Genomic DNA, 25,978 nt, shown 5'->3' with positions numbered 1-25,978 from the left:
AACAGTTCAGCTATCACATACAGATTGGGTCTGACCACTCTGGCTGCAGCTAACATGGCCTAGACAGGACAACACAGCAGCACAGGGAGAAGAGAAGGGTCTGCTGTTAACACTGATATACAGTATGCATCTACCTTAAAACATACACCAAAGCTTGGCTTTAGTGATACTCAGTGACATAAACCAGTCTACAGTGAAATTAGATTTTCCTTTCCCACTTTTAGTATTTCTTCATAAACTTGTCCTTTTAAAAGCTACAAAATGCATCCCTTATAATGTTTAAACTACAATAAACAAACAGGAAACTAGCCTCTCACAGCATCCTCTCACTGTCAGTCAGTATGGTTGAGTAAGTTTGCGGCATACACTCTTTCCTGTAGGTATGTCATAAGAATGGGGACATAGTGAGCAACGCTGCTGTTTTCTTTCCTCAGCTTTGCAAATGCCAGTTAGCTCATTCTCTTCTCAAAAAAGGTATGCTGTAACGCATTGCAGTACGATAGGCCTACAATAAATACAACACAAAATGTTCTATCTGTGTGTGTTGACTAATTATTGAGGCTGCACTTAGTGGCAGTGTTGCATAGGACTGCAGTCTAATGCATACCAAGTTTATTTACATTCTTATCAAATCTTTGATTGTTCTTAGGATATGACATTTACATGGAACATGAGAAGCCTGGTTATATTTAACATGTATACATGCATCATGAGAGTACCCAGGGTTTTCATCATGCATGTGTGCATTGATTCCTCAACATATCAGCAACTCAATTCTGTACAGACTAGTGGAGGACAGTGTAGTGTCAACTAGGGTGTACCCGACTAAGAATTCAATTAGTGGAAACTGATTGGTCAAGTCTTGCCCATCATTGATTGATCTTTTTTTGGGCTCTTTGATTCCCCTCTGTTTAAGCTTTATGGCTCTATAGAAAACTAGTAAAAAAAAACACATTATTAGTCGAGCTACATGTGACTATTGCATAGCGGGTGTGTGTTCTTGTGCAGCACTGTCCGTAGTACTGAACCAGAGCAGAGATCGATAGACATGGTTAGCCTGCTTGATTTTGGAGAAGAAAGAACTTTCAGCCCTGATTCTATTTCCCCTCATTTATCAGCCCCGCATAGCCTGAATGGAAGGATCCACTGTTTGAGAAACTACTTTTTTCTGCCACTGCGACGGTTTGACTTAGAGATTGGCACTCGCATCAGGCTCCTGATATGGAATCTTTAAACGACTACAGCGACTTTTCTGGGTAACCCCTAGTTTCACAACTATTAATAACTCATTACAGTGAGATCTGTGGTGGTCAATCGGTGTATTTAAAGACATCTAGTTAACTGCATGACAATATGAGAATAGATGACAATACCTCAGCTACATGTAATGGTGTAGAGTGGCAGTTGTCCAGTCTGACTCCATGGAAATATGTGGCTGTTATTTCCGTGTATTTCTGCATGTGGGCCCACAGGAACGGGCAGTCCTCAGGCCCCTTCCCGTAGCGGAGTTTGACACTGTCTGCCCAGCATACCAGCTCCCGACGCACATACACATTGGAGCCTATGTAGCATGGACACAGAGAAGTACTGATACAAGGAATCACAGTTTAATGAGTGCAGACTGTTCAACATATAACCTGAAAATGGCTTGCTGTATATTACATTGAGATTCTCAGGTCCCTATTAATGGACACAGGATTTCAAATGTGTTTTATCTAATATGAAAAGTGATGTAACAGGACAGAGCATCATGGTCAGTGGGAAGAATGAGGATCCCCTCTTCATCCTCATCACAGTATGTGTTTTATTTATTCCTGTTCTTATAGTTTAATATATTAACCTGGTTCAGCAAAGTTGCGCAGTGGATCGTCTCCCATCACCCAACCGTTGTGAGCCAGGAAGTGACAAGTCTTGTCTGGCTGGTCCAGCAGCTGCATCTCCTGCTCCAGAGTCATGTCGTGATATGGGAAGGTGAAGTACCTGAGACAGACAGATGAAAACACTGAGATCCACCTACACTCGCTCCTGGAATTATCATGAACCTCATTTCCCCGTTATCTGTATACGATGTAGCTTTAACATTTATTTGTGTCTGCATCATCCACCTCAACTGTATTGTATCTATCCTTTTTCTCTCTCCTTAAACCAATGTCTTTTAATTCCTTACCTGGTAACTAGAGGGTTTTTCCTGCAAACAGGACCAAGTTTGGGGCCGTGGTCGGCCAGACGCTCATACAATATGTTTCCCACAAGACAGTTTGCAGCCTTGAGGAAGAGAAGGAACATAAAGAACAGTGACTGATGAACAGGATGCATTAAGTATTTTCGGAAACCAACACCGTGTCTCCAATTCCACACTTTATGCAAATACTCTGCTCTAAGGCTGACACTGCAGTATCAGTACACGTCATAAATATGAATGACATGAGGAATCTCCTGCATGACTCAACTGAGAGCCATACCAACAGGTGTCAGATTTGGCTCCAGCTGGCTCCAATGTGCAAACAAATGTCTGACCTTCCTTTAGTGCTTGGTCATGTCATGCTGTAACACTGCTGCATACTAATTATTCTTATTTCTATATTCTTATTCTTATTTATATAGCAGTTACGCTGCCTGGTGGTACATTACACACTGCCTTACCTGCTCCTGATGCTGGTGCATGATGTTGTGCTGTTCTTCATTCAGCTCGTTCAATTTCTGTTTCAGCCTACCACAGCACTCCTCAATGTGCTGTGGGGAGGAGCTATAGAGAGAGAGAGAGGTATCATAAAACAAAAAATACCACTGCTTTCTCCGTTAACAAAAGCAAGGGCTGTTGGCAGTGATCCAAACCCATGTTGGTTTCAATTTCTATGAACTGAATAAAAAAATCTAAACAGAAAACACCTAGAACATCTTTAAAATAATGCTAGCAGGGCTCAACGGTAAGGGTTGCCAGGTTGCAGTTGGCAAACATGAGAAATTGGCAACCAATTCTTGGCCTTTGGTTACCATAAGTGGCGACCTCTATTTAATAGGAAATATGAAAAACTGCACCAAAAAATACAAAAAACAAAAAAGGGAATTTTTGAAGTCTTGGGAGGTGAAGTATCTTTGTACTGGACAGAAAATTATTCTGCAAAGCATGTAGAGCAAATATTTGTTTCATTATCAAACTGACGTACAACTGCATAGTATCTAAAGTACTCAAAATATAAGGTCCCTCAAAACAGCAACCATATTTTTGGTTCGGCAACCCAAAGTTGATGCCTAAATGTTAGCGTTGAACCCTGGGTGGAGTTGTGTAATTTCTATGTTTTACCAAAGAGACTTGAATGGTTGTTCAATCAGCAACTCAAAAAAACACTAAAACTTTAAAACAAATACAGCAGTAGCTTGAAGTGTTGGGTAAGACCTGTCAGGTACAAAGGTCTCCAAAGCAGAGTCCATGTCCACTGTGCTGCCATAACGATGGTAATTTGGGTCCTGAATGATCCTCAGACCCTTCTTCCCCCCAGTCTTACTCCGGTCCGGCTTGGTGCCTAAAATCACATGCAAAGGTCTTTTAAATAGTATCTAAATCAAATTAGCACACTAGCAGTTTTCTAACTGATGAGTTCAGCCACAATGATCTGGCACTGAACAAAACATTTTGCTGTCCTTGTGTCTAAGTTTTAAATAATTTAACACAATGGAAGGAAAACATGCAGAACTGTATCTGTCATGATAACTAAGTTTGTATATATTTATATTCTTGTAAAAAATATAAATCACACAACAAAACAAATAAATTAGATAAATTCTAGAGCTCTGTTATCAAAAATGTGCTGTGTCTGGTCTAATAGTAGGGAAAACCCTGCTGTTATTTTGGCATGTCGGCTAAATTGTTGGTGACATTCTTATGAAAACAAACACACACGTAAACACGACGGCCATTTTTTCTGTGCTACGCATGAAATTGAAGCAATTGCATATTGGGCTCTGACACTGCCAAACACAGAAGATTTACACAACAGTTGTGTGCCTGCTGCTGCTAATGCGCTGCCACTTTTTTGAAGTTTTGCAACCATGACAAAGTTTTCAGAGTTTTTTTGAATCTTCACTGATCGACAGTACAGACCATTGTGTAGTAGGGTTCTGAACTGCTCCACAGCATTGTCCACTTTGACCTGGTAGAACTCCCACAGCTTGATCTGAGGATACACGTCCTGCCACAACACACTGCGGACGGCCTGGTACACATCAACATAAAGAGAGAGAGAGAGAGAGAGAGAGAGAGAGAGAGAGGCGCAAACACACAGATGATCACTATTATCAAATGAGCCTCTTACTATAGCTTTCATGGGCTGCAAAACGCTGCTGAATAAAACGCACATTAACATTAGCAATGAATCCTCAGGGTTTTCACAGTTCCATATCATACAGTAAGTAATCAGTAAGTTAACAGTCAGCTATAGCAGCTGTGTTATTTATTCAATCATTTCATTCCCATGTTTAATGCACCTACATCAGGATCAAGGAGTCTGGAATCTGACTGAAAGCATGCAGTACTTCTAACACAGTCAGTAACTAGAGTTGAATTGAACTCATCAGGTCTCTCTGTGTTATCCCTTTGAGGATGTGCTGAGGACGTCACGCTTGGGCCCGGTTCAGACCTGACACTAACATAGGTGATTTCATCACAAGTGTACAGCTCAAAGTACAGGTGTGAATGCACCCAAGACGCATTGAGAACTGATCACTCCACCCCACATTCGGGGGTGGAGTGATCAGGTCGCATATGGCCACATTCTTTTAGCTGTGTGTACGAATGACAGCTTAAATCAACTGATTAAGGTAAGTGTGATCCGGTCTCCTCTATCCAATAGCACAGCGACACAATCACATCGTTAGCCTATCATCTTGCTGTTGTCTCTTTTAAATATGATTGTCTCTCTACCTTCAGTACGTTTATGCTGCTGTAACGCAACCTCCACCACCCGTCTCCGCCCAATCTTCGCAGCTCCATCAGCTTCATCAACTCATCATTCTATCAGCCTCATCAGCAACCACCACCACCAGTGTCTGGACTGCACGGGGGGGATTTATCTTTCTGCTGCTCAGGGCAGACACCCCTCTATTAACAATTCCAAGCGCCAAAGACTATCAAGACTTTATCATCACATTTCATCTGTTAATAATAAACAGGTTTTTTTTTCTAATCTGACCTGTCTCTCTTGATTGAATTCATGGGTTGAATAACGTGCAATAACACATTCCAGCCTTTGAGCAGAACAGCTAGCTAAGTGCTTCATTTGCCAGGCTCAAGTAAGTAAATAAAAACATTCAAAACACAAACTGGTAAAAAACAACAACGTATTTGGTCGTTGCAAATGGAAATGATGTACGGTTAACTGTATATATATATTTGGGGGAGTGAGATCTGATCATAAGTGCTCACTGGAGACTCATGTGGAGACACATTCTAATCCCAGGGTGCCTCTCATTTGTGATCTGATCACCCAAGACCCATGTTAATGGCAGTAAACAGGACTTTACTATGGCAGCTCTCTAGTGTTCAAACGGCACAAAGCCAGCCATGTCCACTCTTTTCATTGTGTGTTCAGCTGTGAAGTGTGTGGCCAGCTGAACTGGGTTTACTCACATTCAGATGGTTCTCATTGGTTATATCAGCAGGAAGGCCCTTAGCCTTGTAGCGTCCCTCTGCTATTCTGGTGGTTAGATGCCAGATAGCTCTATCTAAGACCCAGGCTGGTCGCAGATGAGGAGAGTTCACCAGGTTGTACCCACACTCTGGATGATCTTTGATCCACACACTGTTAGAAGCTGAAAAGAAAAAGAATCAGAATTACCAACATTTAGTTATTTATCATAAAGATGAAGTAGCTAGAACGCATTCTTGAAAATCTTTGGCAACAACGGTGAGGATGAGCCAGAAAGGAATCATGCTGAGAAAATGTTAACGTTGTTTGACAGATTGAATGGTATATATGGTATATAGCTGCAGAGAATGTAATGTTAATGAACAAGACAATGTTTAAAATAAATTCATACCCTTTACTGAAAACAAAATTATATTTCAATAATTATGTTGCATCTGCAATAAACATACATCATTGAGCTTACCCAATTTCTTATGAAAATCTGCTTTTTATTGATCATATATACATTGTTACATATATACACGAAATTTGCCTTCTGCATTTAACCCATCCCTGAGGAGCAGTGGGCTGCTAAGAAGCCCCCCGGGGAGCAACTTGGGGTTAGGTGTCTCGCTCAAGGACACCTCGGCCTTGTGGTTGCGGGACAAGCGCTCTGCCTCGTGAGCCACAGCCGCCCCGTGACATTACGGCATTAGCTATATTGGCAAATGCTATGGTTATTCATACAATGCTTTATGTTCAACAGCAGATCATGAACCTTACTGTGTAGGGATCTACAAATCTACAGATGGACTGGCACACAAGTCAGAAAGTAAATCAACCAGCAGGTCAGTGTTTAACCTTTTAGTCAGGCTCACTTTTCCGTTGACCTTTACTGGGAAAGGGAGGGAAGATGAGGTGATAACACTATATTGGTAAACAGGAGAGCACACACTCTCATATTTTAGAGCTGCAGTGTCCTTTCACTTCAGCTTCATGTTAGTGTGTTCCCTTTTGTTACATAAGCTGCAACCAATTTCATGCACTTTCATGTTGCCAAAATCACAACCGAAAAGATCAGATTCCATGAGATTTGTACTATTCACACTGTAAATAGATCTGAGTCACATGCACAAAAAAATCCTATGGATTCAACTGCCATGGGAACAAAGCCTAAATGAGTAGGGACATTCACAGTACACTACAGACTGCAGATTTTCTCTTCTACTATTGTTAATAAATGTGAATCCTTATTGGTCAAAGGGACTTTCTGAATATTATCTAATGCCTTGCTGCTGTGGGTTTGACCAATGCACTGCCGCATTTAAGCAAGAACACTTTAGTTAAAATTAAAGTCTAATCTCTCATTTGAAGTGGCATATATTTATTTAATATTATATCAATTTGTGTTTATTATGTTTTTACTGTTTAAATTGTCAAAATATGCCAAAAGACCGGAATGAGCTTAATGAGTAAGTAAAGAAATACTGTAACAATTAAATAAGAATAATATGTTAAACTAGCCCCACATTTATTTATTTTTTACAAATTTCCCCATTCAACAACAACAACCAAGTTTAAAAGTTTACTGCTGTCAGACTAGGCACCTTCTGTAGGTGTTTAAGAGTTTGAGCTCTTTTTTATTGAAGATTATCTAGATAAACTAATGCAAACACACTGACAATTTTAGTGATACTTGTTATTGCAACCCAGCTTATGTGTATAAAAGAAATGTTTTATAGATTGGCCCTGATGAGAATCCAAGAGCCTCTCCATAATGATGCAGAAGCACTTTATACCCACTTCATGTTTTTCCAAAAGTTGTTGGGCTGTTAACACATAAATACACACACATAGGTATATGCACACAGTCACTCACCAGTATGATTATACACCACATCTGTGATACACAGCATGTTCCATTCTTTCTTTAACTTCTCCACCAGAGCCCCCACATCTGCCCAGCTGTAGCTCTGACCGTCGGGGCTGAACTCAGGGTTAAAGTTTAGCTGGTCCGCCAAGGAGTAACAGGACCTGGACTCTCCTAGAGTCTGCAGAGGCGTTAAGTGGATCATGTTGTAACCTGTGAGAGAAACCCACATACACACTATTATTAAACAAATGCATCATACTGTTTTATACTTCTACTAATATTAATAATGTGTACCCTGTATGCTAGGAAGTATGGGGATATGACTAATAATATCTCTATATATATCTTTATGCTATGCTGCGATACATGATATCTATCTCTTTCATTTCATATATTAAAAAAACTGTTTGATTTAACCCCTGATGCATATGATCATACAGTGTGATCATTCCAGCACATAATCTGAAAACACTAGCGTGGTGTACCGTCATTTTGAAGTCAGATTGGTTTCTCTGAAAACAGTTTGCTGGCGTAGGTTATTAAATCAGCCTATCTTTCATTTAACTTGTAATTCAATATTTATTCATATTGGCATTTATTTAGTAATTCATTTATTTATCATTAAATGACTGACTGACTTACTGAATCGCCCGTCCCTACTTTCAAATACACCACAATGGTAATGACTGGCTGTCAAAATGTTCCTGTGACCTGAGGTGACCTCACAGGTTCAGGTGGAGGATCACAACACTCTTGCAAATTTTGTTTCACCTGAAGTCAGTAACCACTCCAGGGCTTTGCTGCCTGACTGGCACTAGCCTATTTCCACAAAAAAATTCAATAAAATACACACACCTGACTCCTTGGCTACTCTCAGTCTATCTGGCCAGTCATCTAGGTGTCCCAGACATTTGGACAGGTATGTCTGGATGGTGATGCAGTCTAACGGGAGGATGTGATTGTCCGCTCCAACATGAAGGACTGGGTCAACAACAATGCATCCTCTTCCTGACCTCTCTGTATCTCTGTGGGGGAAAATAATGTTAATACAAAATACCAGACTAAGTGGATGTGAAGAAACACCTCTCATTACCAGTTCCCACGTGTACTAACTAGTATCACAGACAGAATTCAATAACACTATAGGCAAAATATAATAGGAAAACATGAAAAGAAAGCTGTGATGTAGGGAAAATAAAACAATATTATAAATGAAGGTTGAGTTGTGGAGTCTCACAGCCTAAGAAAAGAAGCTGCTCTGTAGTCTGGTGGTACGACAGCAAATACTTCAGTATCTCTTTCCAGACAGGGGTGGTAATTATTTGCTGTATACATTGAACTCTGTGCAGGTACCTCATTTCACCGATCTCAGCAATAATGAACACAAACGGAGTCACAAAATGTATTTTGGATTTATGCATAAATAACTATCTCCCTTTTTCCAATGCACAGAAGAATAGGTAGCATTTTAAGTAAATGAAAACAAATCCACATAAAATAAAATAAGATTCAAAAATATATTTCTGATGTACACACACACATGTAATATAAATCCACAAATATATGTACTGAAAATAATTCCAAATGTTCATCAAAAAAATCACAATAACAATCAGATGTCTCATTAGCCCCAACAACGTTATACTGTTATGTCATGCACAGAGTGGGAACTTATGCTTGGGGTGGAAAGGAACCTCCTGGAAATAACAGCGTTACTTTTTCACATAGGGCCTGGTAGGTTTGGATAGCTTTTTTCCCTTAATAAATGAAATCATCATTTAAAAACTGCATTTTGTATTTACTCGGGTTATCTTTGTCTAATATTAAAATTTGTTTGATGATCTGAAACATTGTCAAGTGTGACAAATATGCAAAAAAATAAGAAACCAGGAAGGGGGCAAAAACTTTTTCACAGCACTGTATTTGTGATTCTTATTTTTCATATTTGGATTTTTTTATATTTCTACATTATGATAATTTTTCTTTTGTGCATTGAAAAATAATTTTGTGGAAAGAGTCATTTAATATAAATCACAAAATACATTTGTGAATCCTTCTGTGTGCATGCATTAATACTGAGACTGATCTGACCTCATACACTGATGCATGGTAGATGGGTACCACTGATGTTCTGGGCCGAGCACATTCCATGCCAGTTAGAAATGTTTCCAGTCAGGATGCTTTCTGTTGTTCCTATGTGAAAGTTAACAAGAACTGGGCGCAGGAGTCTAGCTTTTATTAAGTTCCCTAAGTTTACGGCCGTTGATGGAGGGTGGCGATGTGTGATGACAATTTCAGGTACTCTGTGAACATGAGCTATCTGGTAATTCTTAAACTCAAAATAATTACTTTATACTTTTTAGTGTCTCTTTTTAGTGTCTCGCTATTGCCATTTCGTGGTTCTTGATTTACTTTATTAATATTTTGTAATAACCCATGGTTAGCATGCAATGGCGACCTGTGCCTACCCCTTCTGGTAGTGAGAGTTATCACAAAAACACTGTTGACGTGTGCTTTTTGTACGCCAACTGGCCGGGGGCACACAGCAAGCAGCAACAAAACGTTGGCTTAAATTGCCAAATGGGCATTATTTGGAGAAATTGATCAAGTACTGGGAATCCTAATGGTTAATGTGAAAATTATTCACATTGAATGATGCTCCCAATTGCAAACACGATTTTTAAACAATGTAATGCTTTAATTAGATGTATTGTGTAGGAAAGAAAAAGGCCTTGAAACTGTTTCAAAAAGATCCAGACTAGTCACATATTACACATATTAGACACATATTCAGGTGTGCAGGACATCAATTCCTATTTTCAACTCTGGGAAGGTATGGCACATGGCACACAAAATAATGAAGGAGTCCGCAGTATAATGTGAGTTGCAAGGATGTTTGGAGATAAATGCAACTCAAAAGCTATGTTTCAATGCCTGGACAGTTTTTCAAGGACTTTTAACCATGTCACATGGTCTTAATTTAAGTTAGTGCACCTTCTGTTCCGACTGTCGTGTCAAAATTACGATTTCCAAACTTAACACTGTGATAAAGTTGAAAGCTCTGGAAAAAGCTAGTAAGTGGATCTTGAATTGGGAATGTTTTGTAAATCTACTATTTTGCAGGTCTAGAATGACCATTCATGCTTAGCTATTATCATGTTATGGTGTACACACTGACACCAGTGTCACATTATTACCATGACAAATTCACTGCAACAGTCCGACTTTTTGTAAAGACAGAACCATTCAAGAAGATATAATATCATGTAATACTGTTCTAAACACAGAGCAGATTCTTGTATTGGTGGTAATTTCCCTTCTGATGACAACTAACTCGAGCCTGGAGTCCATTATCATGAGGGTCTTACCCATATCCAAAGTAGTACTGATAGGACCCAGCAATCTTGAGGTCCAAAGAGCAGAACTTATCAGAGTCATCCTCCTTTCCTGTTGGGTAGCTCCACGTCAAAACACGAAAGTTGTTTTGTTTAAATTGCTGTCCTTCAAGTGGATAGTTGGTGTGAACCACAACCCTCCTCCCCTGGAGGCTCGGACCCAGGCGAAACTGGAGCTCAAAACCTGAGGAGGCAGAAATGTTTTGATTATTGTTTTATTTCAACACATGGCAATCATGAATGGTTAATTGGTATGTTGAAATGCTTATGGCCACTTATGTTTATAAGGGGTATGCCAAATGACAAAATGTATAGTCTATACGTAACCATATACAGTCCAAACTGCGTGGGAGTGTCCTAGTTATTTAGGTGTTGTTTTTTCATGGTCCTGCTGTGTCTGCTAAACCAAACTGTGTGTGTGCAAAATACATGTTGGTGATGAAAACAGTTTACCGCCCACCACTAATGTTTGGGTGATTTTTGTAGCTGTTAGTATAAATTTCAATTAAAAAAAATGTCATTATGAGCCTGGTAGGGCTGTAAAATGTATGGCCAAAATCATAAGCACGGTTATTTTGATACATATCGATATCACGATTATTTATTATAATTCATTGGCTTTAGGGACAAAATATTTTAAGCGCATTTTCACAGCGTACTGCTTTCAACAAAGGTTTGTAACAAATCTTAGCGTCAAAATAAGACTTCTAATAAGGTTCTGCTTCCCCTGCATTCAGTGCATCAGCAGAGATTTGTATTAGCGGCCATGCATTTTAAACAATCAATATCTCAGTCGATCATGTTGATTTGATTTTGGGAGGCCAAAATCGTGTACGTGATTAATATTCAATTAACTATACATTCCTTGAGCTGGGTTATTTGCTTCCTTCTTCAGTCTCAACATCAGTACTGTAACATACGAGACTGCTCTGAAGCGCTCAAATATACAAAAGGAATATTACACAAATATGTCACTCATAGTGATATTAGCCCAAAAAATATCAGACTTCCTTGCCCTTCAGAGGGGACCATAAAAGGATTGTCTATATATAGTCCAGTATAACAGCCAGACCACAAAGTCCCTATCAGGTTCAGAGTGCTGCAAATGTCAAATGGTACACTTCTAGTTCCAAACTAACTGCTGCAGCCAACACACACACACACACACACACACACACACACACACACACACACACACACACACACACACACACACACACACACACACACACACACACACACACACACACACACACACACACTGTCTATTTTGAATTTGAACTTATTTTAATTTTACTTAAAGCAGGATTTCATAATTGCATTTATGTCATGACACCCAAATGGACCGACATTAGGGCTCTGACACCCTACTGAACCACGTTTATTGTTAGTTTAGAATGGAATCATAGAACTGCCAAAGTTTGATGGTGGCGTTGTTTGGAAGGAAGCTATTTGTTCCAAGCTGGCTGCTCTTCCTCAGGCAACATATGTATAAATTCCATATGTATAAGCCAGTTTCTCTAATTCAGTAATGGTGCTGTGATTACTCAAAGTTGGTACTAGCTTCCAAAATGATGTTACTAGGTGCATGTGCCACGTTAAATCCTACTATTATGACAAAGTCAAAAAGAAAGTTTTTCTATCCCGATTCCCTGCATTATCCTTAGTAAATATCAAGTATTTGAACAAAAATCATTTTACTTATGGTAAAGGGATTGCATTTATAAAGTGCCTTTCTACCTTACTGGACAAAGCCTCATGATGTATGGATGGAGGCCGGCAGTCCTCTACAGCTCCATATCTCTCTGTACTCTCCAGAGACTTGTGCTCATTCAGCCACACCTTCTTTTGAATGATCAAATCAAATCCCTGAACAATCTCTTCAGTCCTTCTCATATTTATAAACCAACCACCACATCACTTGGAAACATGTTATATCAGAGAGGCAAAAAAATGCTCTAACTGATGTTTCACTGGGATAAATCTTCATGCTTGACCTTTGAATACTTGAGGAAGCATTCACTTGAATTCCAGATACAACATTTTTTCAATCCGCGAAAAAATGACTTCCTGAACACCATCCATTACCGATTCCCAGCACACTAGTTGGGGGTAGTAGAACATTAAGACACCTACACTGCATACCCTAAATTCACCTTAAAATAAGTCTGTTTTTTTTGTCCACCACTAATATGTGTTAACATATATAAAACAAAATACAATAAACATAGATCCTAGTTAAGAATTTGCCTGGTCTGAGCAGCCTCACTAATACATTCAGTAAGTGGAACACAGAAAGCGCAGTTGTTAAAAGGAAGCATTACCTTGTTCAAGTCTGAACAGTTTCCTCTCTAAATTCTCCTTGTCGTTGAGCATCAGGACTCTGGTCTGCTTCAGGTGCTGAGGCAACATGCTGTGAAGAACTTCAAAGTTAACTGATCCCTAGCTTCCTGAAAAGAGAAAAATAAAGGTTACTAAATAGTTATTATCATTGACTTACCCCAAAACACTTTTCCAAATGATTAAACCAAGTTTTCATTGTTTCTGAACTGTATGAAAGAGTCCCCAAACTGTACCATGTCCCCATTTTACTCCACTGGAAAAAATGATGGTTGTTAAAACCATTAAATAACATTAAAGGCTCGGCACATACATTTGACCTGTGATTAATCTTCCCTAATTGATTCAATGTTTAAAAATTAATGTTTTTTGAAAAAAAAAAAATCCAGGGTCAAAAAATCCTGACTTTCAAATTTGTTGAATAGATTTATTTAACCTTTCCACCACCATCATCATCAAAACGCTGATGTGGGAATATCATTAAGAAGAATGCTGATCACCTCGTCAGCAGAAGTCAACACACTTGGAGAATCTATGACAAGGAGCACTAAGGCTGTTCTGGAGGCTTGTGGCGACACCTTGCTGAGATACTTTATGATGGTTTCTTTCCTTAATTTCAGTGGATCTTCATGTAAAAAATGTTTTCATGAAAATAAAATAACCAGACAAAACGTACTCATGCTCAAAAAGAAGTATGTACCACAGTGCTGTTTGAACAACCTAATAGTAACCTCTGGCTGGAGGTTATGGCAGTATTCCGGTTGAGCTCTGCTGACCTTTATTTTTCATTACATGTACCCTACATAGCGAGAACAGAACATTTTGATCACCTCGTTTTTTTGGTATTCAAGTAACCTTCCACTGACCATTGAGTTGAACAACCATGTCACCACATTGACCAGCATTCGTAATGTGAAATGAATCAACAAGTACATGACTGACATTAAAAGCACATATTACCAACACATACCAAATATTGCTAACTGGCATGAAGACAAGAGAGAATAAATGTTAAATAAGGAACTTCAATCAACAAGTTGATTGAGACATGCGTTGTGCAAACTGTTGTAACACAAGTTAGTCAATCCTAATGCTTAACATACCATCAAGTATGAACATCAGCTCAATATTTTAGATAATAGCTGCTTCTAAAACTGATTTTAGAAACAACTTGCCTCAGTCAGTCAGTCGGTTGGTGATCGAGCCTCATAGGCCGGAGCATTTTGACTTTTTAATGTCCATTTTACTAGACACAATTAAACAGTAAATATCAAACAGAATGATCAAACTTGCGATTGCAATTGATGGTCTGTTAAACACCTGGCAGCAGTAAATCCTAGAAGATTTAGAAGATTTTTTTTTCGCATTAATGTACACTCAGCAACCCATCTTGACAGAAAAAAACAGAAATGTAGAAATTTTTGCAAATTTATTAAAAAAGAAAAACTGAAATATCACATGGTCATAAGTATTCAGACCCTTTGCTCAGTATTGAGTAGAAGCACCCTTTTGAGCTAGTACAGCCATGAGTCTTCTTGGGAATGATGCAACAAGTTTCTCACACCTGGGCCGTTTCTCAATACCAAGTATGGTCAAGTATGGACTTGCAAACTTGCAAGTTCATACTTGGATAGTTCGACTCGGGAGTACAAACTCCCGAGGATGGGAGGACGCAGTACGGTCATTTTGCAATTGGAACAGCAGCGAACTTGATGACGTCACCAACGTCACCAACTCAGCTCGTCGGTCCCGCCTACTCCGGTTATCTTCAGTCATATATATTGACAATAAAACGAAATATGATATAAAACACAACCCTGCCTTTTTTCGTTTTCATTTAGAAAATATAAAAATATTAATATGTATATGTTTTGTGTTACATCTGCAACCACAACCACAGAGACACCGGAGCCAGCGGCACATCTGGAGAGGCCTAGCCGAGATCAGGCTGCTGTCAGCGGGCTGCATGAGCACCACCGCCCGGTCTCCTCTCTGGTCCTCTCATATCTCCGACAAACGTCGGCGCTTTTTTCAAACAGGCTCTATCTGGATAAATTGACCGCATATTTTAAGTCTTAACAACTACATTCTCGCTTAAAAAAATGTTAAAACTAAATTCCGTTACACAACAGCAGTATTTAGACAATGATAACTGACAGTTGTGAGCCGTCTCCGCCACTGTCGGCTCTTGTTTGCTGGTGAAATGCATTCTGGGATACTTGGCTGTCCAAAGTCCACACAAGTCTCCTCCGATGCATCCCTGATATAATGGGCGGAGCGAGGACACTTCCGGGTATCTGGACCGTACTTGGCTGAATGCGAACTTGTGTATTGGAACAGTACTTGGGCCGCGCTAGATGACGTTTCACAAGTTCACGAGGACACAAGTACAGAGAAGTTCACATATTGAGAAACGGCCCTGGATTTGGGGATCCTCTGCCATTCTTCCTTGCAGATCCTCTCCAGTTCTGTCAGGTTGGATGGTGAACGTTGGTGGACAGCCATTTTCAGGTCTCTCCAGAGATGCTCAATTGGGTTTAGGTCAGGGCTCTGGCTGGGCCAGTCAAGAATGGTCACAGACTTGTTCCGAAGCCACTCCTTTGTTATTTTAGCTGTGTGCTTCGGGTCATTGTCTTGTTGGAAGGTGAACCTTCGGCCCAGTCTGAGGTCCTGAGCACTCTGGAGGAGGTTTTCTTCCAGGATATCTCTGTACTTGGCCACATTCATCTTTCCTTCAATTGCAACCAGTCGTCCCTGCAGCTGAAAAACACCCCCATAGCATGATGCTGCCACCACCATGTTTCACTGTTGGGATTGTATTGGGCAGGTGATGAGCAGTGCCTGGTTTTCTCCACACATACCGCTTAGAATTAACGCCAAAAGTTCAATCTTGGTCTCATCAGACCAGAGAATCTTATTTCTCATAGGTTGGGAGTCCTCCATGTGTTTTTTGGCAAACTCTATGCGGGCTTTCATATGTCTTGCACTGAGGAGAGGCTTCCGTCGGGCCACTCTGCCATAAAGCCCCGACTGGTGGAGGGCTGCAGTGATAGTTGACTTTGTGGAACTTTCTCCCATCTCCCTACTGCATCTCAGCCACAGTGATCTTTGGGTTCTTCTTTACCTCTCTCACCAAGGCTCTTCTCCCACGATTGCTCAGTTTGGCTGGACGGCCAGGTCTAGGAAGAGTTCTGGTCATCCCATACTTCTTCCATTTAAGGATTATGGAGGCCACTGTGCTCTTAGGAACCTTGAGTGCTGCAGAAATTCTTTTGTAACCTTGGCCAGATCTGTGCCTTGCCACAATTCTGTCTCTGAGCTCCTTGGGCAGTTCCTTCGACCTCATGATTCTCATTTGTTCTGACATGCACTGTGAGCTGTAAGGTCTTATATAGACAGGTGTGTGCCTTTCCTAATCAAGTCCAATCAGTTTAATTAAACACAGCTGGACTCCAATGAAGGAGTAGAACCATCTCAAGGAGGATCAGAAGAAATGGACAGCATGTGAGTTAAATATGAGTGTCACAGCAAAGGGTCTGAATACTTATGACCATGTGATATTTCAGTTTTTCTTTTTTAATAAATTTGCAAAAATTTCTACATTTCTGTTTTTTTCTGTCAAGATAGGTTGCTGAGTGTACATTAATGCGGAAAAAAATGAACTTTTTCGATTTTAGCAAATGGCTGCAATGAAACAAAGAGTGAAAAATTTAAAGGGGTCTGAATACTTTCCGTACCCATTGTATATGATTAACTGTATGATATGACTGCCCTTATACAACTGAAATCAATGTGCCATAATGACAAGTGAAAAAATAAATAAACCAACAAGCATTTTCAGTGATGGGAAGTAAGTACTGATATTCAATCAAGCACTGTATTTATTAAGTACAATTTTGAGGTACTTGTGAATGGGTCTCATTTTAACACCTTCGATTTTGCTTGGCTGCACATACACATTAATGCATCAGTGATAATAAATGGTATATTATAAACAACAATATAACATCCTGATGAGGGCCATTATGCACAATGAGCATTTACTTTTGATACTATGGGTAAATACTTCTTATGCTATGTTTCTAAAGTGTGCTATTGCTATTACTATTTGTATTTCAGTAAAGGATCTGAATAGATTATACATCCCTGACTATTTTAGCTTCTTGGACTCTGGAATTGTATCTACACATTACAACTGACTGTACTGTTTCCTTACAGTGTGCAATCTGGTTTTCAAGGATGAGCGTTACAGTACAAGAAACTAGGAACTAGTAAAAAATAGACTTGCATGTCTTCATACTACAGGCCCTAAAATTACTAGAATCAGACACCTCGGCCATGGGCTGCTGTTTTTAGATGACTTTATCCAAGCAAAATCGCCTGGTAAAGACACTTTTTTCTTTTTTAAATATGTGCGCATACTTCCTGTACTTCCTCCTCGACACGTAGAGGCCCAGGATAGTACTTGAGCAAATGCACAGAGGTTCCTTTTTACACTAACCGAGACTGCACACAGGAACAGAACATGGTGTCAGGGCACTGGGCTCCGTCCTGTACATTGGAGCAGGTTAACGCATCCTCAGTCCCTGAACCCTGCTCTGAGTCTGCGCAGTGCTTCGGTCCGAACTGAACAAGGTCAAGAATCCAACCGTTAATGTCACACTACCTATTTATAAAACTCTTCTGACCACTGTTCAGCCTGCCCGGAACACCGGGTCCAAACCAATACAGATCTGGACGTACAATAGCAAAATGACTGCAGATAAATCATTCTCCACGGTGATACGGGAACCAGCGACGCTAATGTCCCGTTAGTGGCTCCAAATTCCGTTCAGAAGAGGGACTATTTAATGTCGACTCGCTTAGTAGCACGCCGTCATTCACCATTAAATGTAATGCAAACCACCAATTGAATTGTTATTAACCACTTCACCATTCGGCATACGCACACGTGACCAATGGCATCTCATTGTAATAACGCTACACAATTTACTTGAAGTTCATTTCGTCCTCCGTGTGCTCGGCCCCGGCAGAGTGCGCTGTGGTGGGCGGGGCCGTCACGGTGACATTTGATTGAGGGACGTAACGCACAGTGGAGCACGGCTATCGATTGTTTCCTACGGTACAAGAAGGCAGCTTCGTCGCAAGGAAACGCTAAAAATGTTGATGAATGGACACAATGCTAAAATGGTTATGAGCATTCGTCGTCTATAAGCAGCTAGGGGTGTGTTTGCCCATATTAGGGTTTAATGTTGAATTACGAAGCGCAACGTGCAGAGCGTTAAAGTTATAGTTAAAGTTAAAACAGTAAGATAAACTTATATCGGTTAAGGTTGGATAGCGTCCGTTGGCTAAGTGAGTGATGCGTCTGTCGACCTGATACGTGGGGATACAACTCGTATGAGCGTAATCATGTACACCAGTATTACACGACAGCTGTCTGAATGTCCCGCTCACCTGTCAGTTGTGTCTTCGTGAGGTCACAGCAACAGGAGGACAGTGTCGAGTGGGACAGCTCTGTTTTTCTTCTATGCACAGTGGATGAACTGAGGGGGCGTGATCTGTAGACCGGGGCTCTTTACCGTAATAACCCGAGTAAAACGGAATTATTAAATGTTTTAATACATTTTCCAAACCTGTATTTTATTTAACCAAGAAATGTATGCTCTGCTCATTAAGTGTAAATAGGAATGTCATTCACGCCCTGCAGCTTCAGTCACTCTTGTTCCTGGCCTATTTGGAAATGTAGTTGCTTCCTCGTGGGAACTTCAGAGGTGTTTCCTGAAGCACTACTTCATTTTGCATTTGTATGCAAAGCCCAAACCCTTACCCCAAATGACTTGGCTTCTGAATTGACTGAAGACAAATGTCAAACCTTTACTTAGACAATGTAGCCTACTGTGCTGTATTGCAAAATGTATGTGTATCATGCTGGAAAAAACAATGTAATCTCGTATACTTACAGCAATAACCAATAATAGTAATAGGATATTGCTGTCAAAATGCTCGTTCTATTGCATAATTTCTGTTGCGCAATTTCTAAGCTTTACCAGACGCATACACACTGCACGTAGGCACACGAATAGACAAGGGAGTTACATAAGATGGCACTGCAGTGCAGCTATTGGGCAGACAAAGTGAAGCACACCAGGTCTGTACCACAAGAGTACTGGCTAGGAACACATGGTCAAGATTATGTCATATATTGACATGGATAAAGTTAATTGAAAATGAATCTGAAATCATGGAAGAATCCCCACTTTAATTTGAAATTGTTTTAATCAAATTGTTCTACAAGATGACTCATGTAAAAAGGCTGATGATCAAACACATTTGTGTGATTATGTTTCTGACTGCAAATGTGATTTGAACAAATGATTTCCGCAGACTCCTCAATGTGAATTCTGAAATGAGTGTCTCTTTCATACCACCAGGGGGAAATATTGTCCACACACGTCCACAATGGACAAATACAAATGTAGATTAAAACCCGAAACTATGAGAAGCTGAGGCATATTTTTCTGGTTGAACCATATATGTATAGCCTTTCATACTTGCACACTAATTATATTTATTTCGTATGTAGTGAGAGCATCGCCGCTGGTGGAAAAAAGAACATAAAGGAAACTAAAAACACAGCTTGCAGAATGAAATGTTGGACTCTACTGTCCCACAATGGAAGCACAATGAAAATGAAGCTACTCAAAGCTGTTAAAAACTATGACATATTGTAGACTGAGATGCTCCAGGGACATTGCACAAAACGAAAAGAATAAAATACTGAAATCCCTGAAAAAACATGTTCATACTTTTTTAAATATAGAATTGACATTATAGACTAAAATCTGTCATCTGTTATTTGTGTTGCCCTGTATCATTTCCTGTGCAAAACATTTTACAAACATTTTACCAAAATAGTAAGACACACAGTTATGTTTTATGGTTTAGAGATTGGGACACAGTGTACATACTGTATGCTCCAAATAGTGCATAATATTTTGAAGGAACATTTAAAATGTATTCGTTATTTGGTTCATCAGAGGTGAAAACCCACTGGAGCAATGGTGATTCATATGGAGACAGTGCGGCTCACACAAGGACTGTTGATGTGTCCGTCTTCTGACTGAGCACTTGACACTGTAGAATGTTCTTAAATAAGGTTAGAAAGAGAGAAAATAAACAAGAAAGAAAAGCTGTTTTTGAAAGGCAGCATTCTGCAGTGTTCTGAATCCTTCTTTAACAAATTGTATCTATCAGCACATGGACAGAAAAGATGGGCTTGTATATTTTACACTTTGCTGAATGTGTTTCTTTCGCTTAAATCACACACTTGTTGTTCTTATTATCAACAACTCTTATTGTGGTACAAACAACGACAGTTCTGTCTTAGATGATATATATTAAAAGTCTTTATTTAACTTTATGTTAACTAAAATGTCTTTCCACTTACTTGTTTAAGAATAATCATTTTGTAAAAAACCTGTGTTGTCTTGACACTAACATTTATGTATCTTAAAGTCTTAGTTAAAGCCCACCTGTTTAAAGGCATTCTGCATATTCTATACAATTGTACTCATAAAACAACTGATTAAAAACTGTTTTTAAAAACATAGATAGTATACCTAAATCAGTGCCATATCAGTGCCTTATCAGTCATGGAGGAGTCAGCCGGCTCGGCCAGAGATGGACTGTTATACTCCTGCTCAGTGGGCCCAAAAAACACAGAAGCCTGAGGAATGTATTTGTCTGCAAGTACACCTGGTGAGCCACTTTAAGTGGAATAGATGGGGAGCCATATTTTCAACAGGTATGAAAAGAGCCCTGTACTAACCTAATGCAGTGTTAGATTCCCTGGTACTGGTTTAAAATAAATGAAATGAACTGTAATTTAATTTAATTTAATTTAATTTAATTTAATTTAATTTAATTTAATTTAATTTAATTTAATTTAATTTAATTTAATTTAATTTATGCAAGCAGACAACTTTTATTGTATATTTATACTTTAACACCTCAATTCTTTTCTTATAGATGAACAGCATCAGCTGTAAATTAAATACACGTGACAAGGTAATGAAACCTGCCCCGGAATGAAAAGTCATATCAGGAGGTTCCAATAGTTCATCCATCAGGTTGTAAAACTTCTGCAATAATAGGCACACAAACACACACACACACTCGCACACACCTACACAGCACTGGGACAGAGGAAATTATATTGTACTCACATATACATATAGCCAAGCTGGGGATATTTTCCTTCTACTGCAGTAGGACGAGTGGTGAGTACAACAACCTTATCTCTCACTTTGGTTCAAGAGTTTTCCTTAAGAGTGGACCATTTCTTTGTGTGTTATTTTTTACAAGTGGTGGCCCTCCAGTGCCTGGGGCTTTATCAGCAAGTAACTTTTTGTCGCAAAGGCCATCATTAAGAAAAGTTGGCAGGGATTGGAATAGAATGGAAATCTTTCTACTAAGTGTTTAAACTTGCTTGAAGCTTGAAGATGTGTCCTGAAAAATGCGTAGAGTCACTGAGGCCACAAGTGCTGAGATGCTATGATGTGTACAGAGACACAATGCGACTACAAAGAGACATCAAATTACCAAAAAGGAACACAAAACAGCTACATAGAGATGCAACACAACTACAAAGACAAGCAAAATGACAATGAAAAGGGCCAAAAGATTCACAGAGAGACTCTAAATGACTACAAAGAGACAGTTTGTAGATAAGTCAAGAAACGTCGCTTATGGTCATGCTGAATTCATTTTGCAGGATTGTGTGATTTCTTTTTCATTTCAGAGTGGTGGACACTGTGTAGCAGCTGGTACCTAACTTTAAGATGTCTCCTGTGGGCTTGTGTGGCCTTCTCTTTATCTCTGTGTCGGTGTGTTACTGGGTGCCAGCAGGCTGCTATGCCAACGGCAAGGTTACCAAAGTGTGTGGCAGCATGGAACCCCACCATGGTGTTCCTGGTCAAACCTCCCCCAGCCCCTACCGCCTAGAAACCAACACCACCACGTTCAGTCCCAGAGATCGGATCAAAGGTAACAAGGACTGTGACAAGTCAACACTGCCAGGTCATGCATATCAATGGAGATGCGATAAAGGCTAATTTTGATCCAAACTTTCAGGAAATCCACCCCTTAAACAGAACCCATGAAGTCACTTCCAATATAGCAAAACTGTTTACTATATGTTTTTAATATGCAGTACTCCAAAATAAGAAAACCAGTCATTTGCAATTTTAACAAATTAAGAATGAATTAGAAATAAATCTTTGAACAAGCTAATCAGATTTGAGGCCCCCTTTAACCTGGTTAAAATACAGGGTTAGTGCAAGCTTGGTAACTTATTAGTCTAGAACCAAATTAATAAAATGATTGATAATGTTGATATCATTTTCTTTTAATTCTTATATGTTCAAACACTCTTTTCCAGTCATCCTCAACGGAGCATCGTATTTTCAGGGCTTTCTGCTTCAGGCCAGGGATGCGGCCAATCAGGGCTCAGTATACACAGTTGGCACCTTCACCCTGACCAATCAGAACACGACACAGCTGCTCACCTGTAATAAGCACCAGGTGTGCATACTGCACATGCATATAAAGACACATGTTTTTTTTTATCTCAAACCCCAGAAATGTAACACACTCAAATAAGAGTATTTTATAAAATATATGAAAAAATGAAATTCAAAACTTTAAGACTTGTGTGTGTTGATACGTGTGTGTGTGTGTCCAGGGTTCAGCAGTGAGCCATACAAGTGATGTCAAACAGACAGAGGTTTCTGTCATCTGGAATGCTCCGGCCGATGCTCCCGGACAGGTTCAGTTTTTGTGAGTTTATTTCTTTCTAAATGGTCATTCAAAGCCAGCTTATGAAACGTTTTTGTGAACATTGGCCACTGTGGTCACAAATAATGACACTGCATAATTTAATACTTTTTTAAAAAAGTGTTTCAGTAGCTCAAGTAGAGTCATAAAGTCAACATATTGACTCAGCCATGTCAGTTACACAGCATTGAGTGTTATTAGCAACATTAGCTAATGTAACTTGATTTAACTGAGCTCAGCCAATGAAATTGGCTCGTTAGGCAACCCATGACTCTGCAGTGTGTTGTGTTTATTGGAGGAATGATTAACAGGTGGCCTACATCCATTTCTGTGCTTACTTTTTCTGTCTGGATAGAAAATGAACAGTTGGCACAATTGTTTTCACTCTCAACTTGTTAAATACCAACGATTGGTCTGTGGCCTTCGGTGTCTTGAAAGAGATGCACAGAGGCACAGATAATAATACATATACTGTACTGTTACACTAGAAAAGACAAACAAGTTATTAAAGAATGACCGTTAGCAAACTTGTCTGCTGAAATTCACAATTTCAACTAATATGATAGTTTTTCCTCTGTAGTGTATTGCATTTCTTCCAGTGGTAATACATCTTAGTAGCACATAATTCATAGGGAGGATATAGTGATGTGAATTTGTGCAACGTGCTTAGCTAAACCATGGGCATGTACCTCACGATGTTGTGGTTGTTGTCCATTTTATCAGTAACACCTGGGTTTGATACATCACAATGTCTGCCTTGAGAAAGATCTAAGCAATATTTTGTGCAAGTGGGAATTTTGGTAAACAGATGGATGTAGAGAAAAGGCATATTTGGTCCCTATGGGACTCCAAATATCTACAGCAATGACCCCTTTGTTGTAGACGTAGTGTATAAATAGTACAGGGTTTTTCCTCTGGAGAAGATCAATACGCGTATCAATTTTTTATACATTTACTTATTAGTGGAAATTTGAATTACCTAACACTGTTCTTAGAAAAAGCACTATATGAACCCTGGTCTCACTCCACATGACTTGTCTTCTCTCGCCAACATGTAAGTCGTTAGTTAACGGCAACCACGATATCTTTTGAAACATAATTAAATGGACCCTGCCTAAACCAACTTCCTGTAAATATAGAATTTTATTTTGAAAAGACACTATGCATGTCACGAGTGGAAACAAACAAGCAGCCCCTGCCAGTTCTAATCTGACACTAGAGGGGAACCTAGAGCATCATAGTTGAAGCTTAGGGCCAAGCTAGGAGTTGGGAATGAGAACGTGTTCATATTTGCTAATTTAAAGAATTTTGTTTTATGACCGTGTGACTTTATTTTAAAGGTCTGTATGTACTCTGTACTGTATGACAGAATATGTCACAATACCTGTGTACGTATGTTTACTTTCCAGTGTGAGTGTACTTGCCCACTACAATGTATTTTGGGTGAAGCTGCCTGGACCGGTCATCTATCAGCATGGAGTTACTGTCCACCCGCCTCAGTCAGACACTACACCTCCCCCAGTAGAACCTACTACCACACCCACCATCCTGCCTGGGCCTGTGAGTGTTAAAAACTTGAATTTGAAACAAGTGAAACAAATAAAGACTATTAACTCCATCTCCCAATCTTACACCTTTAGTTTACTTCTGAAGGATGTGGCCAATCAAAATCCTGCCTGCTGGATCCTCCAGGCTGTGATCCAAAAGAAGATCCTCACTGCTTCTTCCTGTCCATGACTACCGAGGGACCAGACAAAACGGTTTGACTTTTAACACTTTAATTTACTGGTACAATGACTACAATTACAGGTGCTACATGAAGCATTTTAGCATCAATGGATTCTCACCACATTCAAAGTGAGCAACACATTCTCACTCCCACCATGTCAAATATAGATGAGTCAGTGGCCCTACGCTCCAAACTATGACGCTCTACCTACCCCTCTAGCGTCAGTTTTGACATCTCTGTTGTCCATCAACAACAAATACAGTCACTCACCGGGAGAATACAACATTGGAACCCTCGTTAACAACCCTATAACCCAACTAAACATCATCACGACCGAAAATAAATCCAGGAAAGTGGCTATTCTTGACCTTTAAGCAGGCAGCATGAGAGACAACCTAATCTTCTTTGGCATTTTTCTGACAAAAACAAAACCTGACGACCCAATAAAAATATAGGACTTCATGGTCACCCAGCTCAAAATATCACACCGAGATACAGACAAAGGCTACTATTTCCCATCAAAAGGCAGCTTTTCAAGGAAGGGCAAAAACATGTTTAGGGGGAGAGTGGGGGACTGTTGCCAACTGGCATTTAGCACACTGACCCAAATGCTGATATGGCATTTTTCAGGCGACCAAAATGATACAATTAACTTTCATGAACTGAAAACACACTATGAAAGTGTTAAAGTTGTAAGATGAAAACACAGAAAGGTCCCGGGCAGGACAACGCTATAGTGACCAATCAATCACAAAGTAGCCTGCTTCATCATCCATTTTAATCACTTTTACTGTAAATGAACATCGTGCTGCGTTGAAGAAAACTTTTAACTAGTGATTGAAATAATAAACTTAAATAATAAATAAAGTTTTCCCAAGTGAGATGTAATGTCATTTTCTCATATACCTCTAAACTCTTTTTGCAACCAGGAGTCACCTCCTGCTGGCTATTAGAAAGACTGCAAGTTTAAGGCCCTTAAAACCGTCCGCATTCATAAAAAAATGCTGAGTAGACAATAATCGGCGTAAATGCTTTTCCTCTCACTGTCTTGTTTAATGCCTGACATTGTTCAGAACTAAACTGGACTATTTGAAATGATATAAATAACTTATTAATAAATGATATTAGTGTCACCCATTGAATCTGCATCACTTTTCTCTGCAGTCTGTGATATTTGAGT

At 39.5% G+C, this 25,978-nt stretch overlaps 2 protein-coding genes across 2 annotated transcripts in view; one reads left to right on the top strand and one right to left on the bottom strand.

The window, feature by feature from the left end:
* The window catches only part of agla (amylo-alpha-1, 6-glucosidase, 4-alpha-glucanotransferase a), a 39,273-nt gene extending 20,550 nt beyond the window's left edge, over positions 1-18,723 (bottom strand). The window contains exons 1-12 of the mRNA XM_054625628.1: positions 18,690-18,723; positions 13,217-13,342; positions 10,866-11,076; positions 8,353-8,522; positions 7,504-7,707; positions 5,627-5,808; positions 4,103-4,214; positions 3,398-3,524; positions 2,644-2,746; positions 2,168-2,265; positions 1,841-1,980; positions 1,374-1,561 (exon numbers count right to left, since the gene is read on the bottom strand). Coding sequence (XP_054481603.1) covers positions 1,374-1,561; positions 1,841-1,980; positions 2,168-2,265; positions 2,644-2,746; positions 3,398-3,524; positions 4,103-4,214; positions 5,627-5,808; positions 7,504-7,707; positions 8,353-8,522; positions 10,866-11,076; positions 13,217-13,304 — 1,623 coding nt within the window. The 5' untranslated portion in view covers positions 13,305-13,342; positions 18,690-18,723. The remainder of the gene's footprint in view (positions 1-1,373; positions 1,562-1,840; positions 1,981-2,167; positions 2,266-2,643; positions 2,747-3,397; positions 3,525-4,102; positions 4,215-5,626; positions 5,809-7,503; positions 7,708-8,352; positions 8,523-10,865; positions 11,077-13,216; positions 13,343-18,689) is intronic.
* A 3,352-nt stretch (positions 18,724-22,075) lies between these two features.
* Positions 22,076-25,978, top strand: part of LOC129088773 (putative ferric-chelate reductase 1) — a 10,347-nt gene continuing 6,444 nt past the window's right edge. Inside the window, exons 1-6 of the mRNA XM_054596004.1 lie at positions 22,076-22,280; positions 22,675-22,817; positions 22,978-23,072; positions 24,479-24,629; positions 24,710-24,829; positions 25,963-25,978. The exon at positions 25,963-25,978 is cut by the window's right edge and continues 56 nt beyond it. Coding sequence (XP_054451979.1) covers positions 22,076-22,280; positions 22,675-22,817; positions 22,978-23,072; positions 24,479-24,629; positions 24,710-24,829; positions 25,963-25,978 — 730 coding nt within the window. The remainder of the gene's footprint in view (positions 22,281-22,674; positions 22,818-22,977; positions 23,073-24,478; positions 24,630-24,709; positions 24,830-25,962) is intronic.

This window comes from Anoplopoma fimbria, chromosome 3 (assembly GCF_027596085.1).
Source record: "Anoplopoma fimbria isolate UVic2021 breed Golden Eagle Sablefish chromosome 3, Afim_UVic_2022, whole genome shotgun sequence".
Lineage (NCBI taxonomy): Eukaryota > Metazoa > Chordata > Actinopteri > Perciformes > Anoplopomatidae > Anoplopoma > Anoplopoma fimbria.
This window is presented reverse-complemented; position numbering and strand designations above follow the sequence as displayed.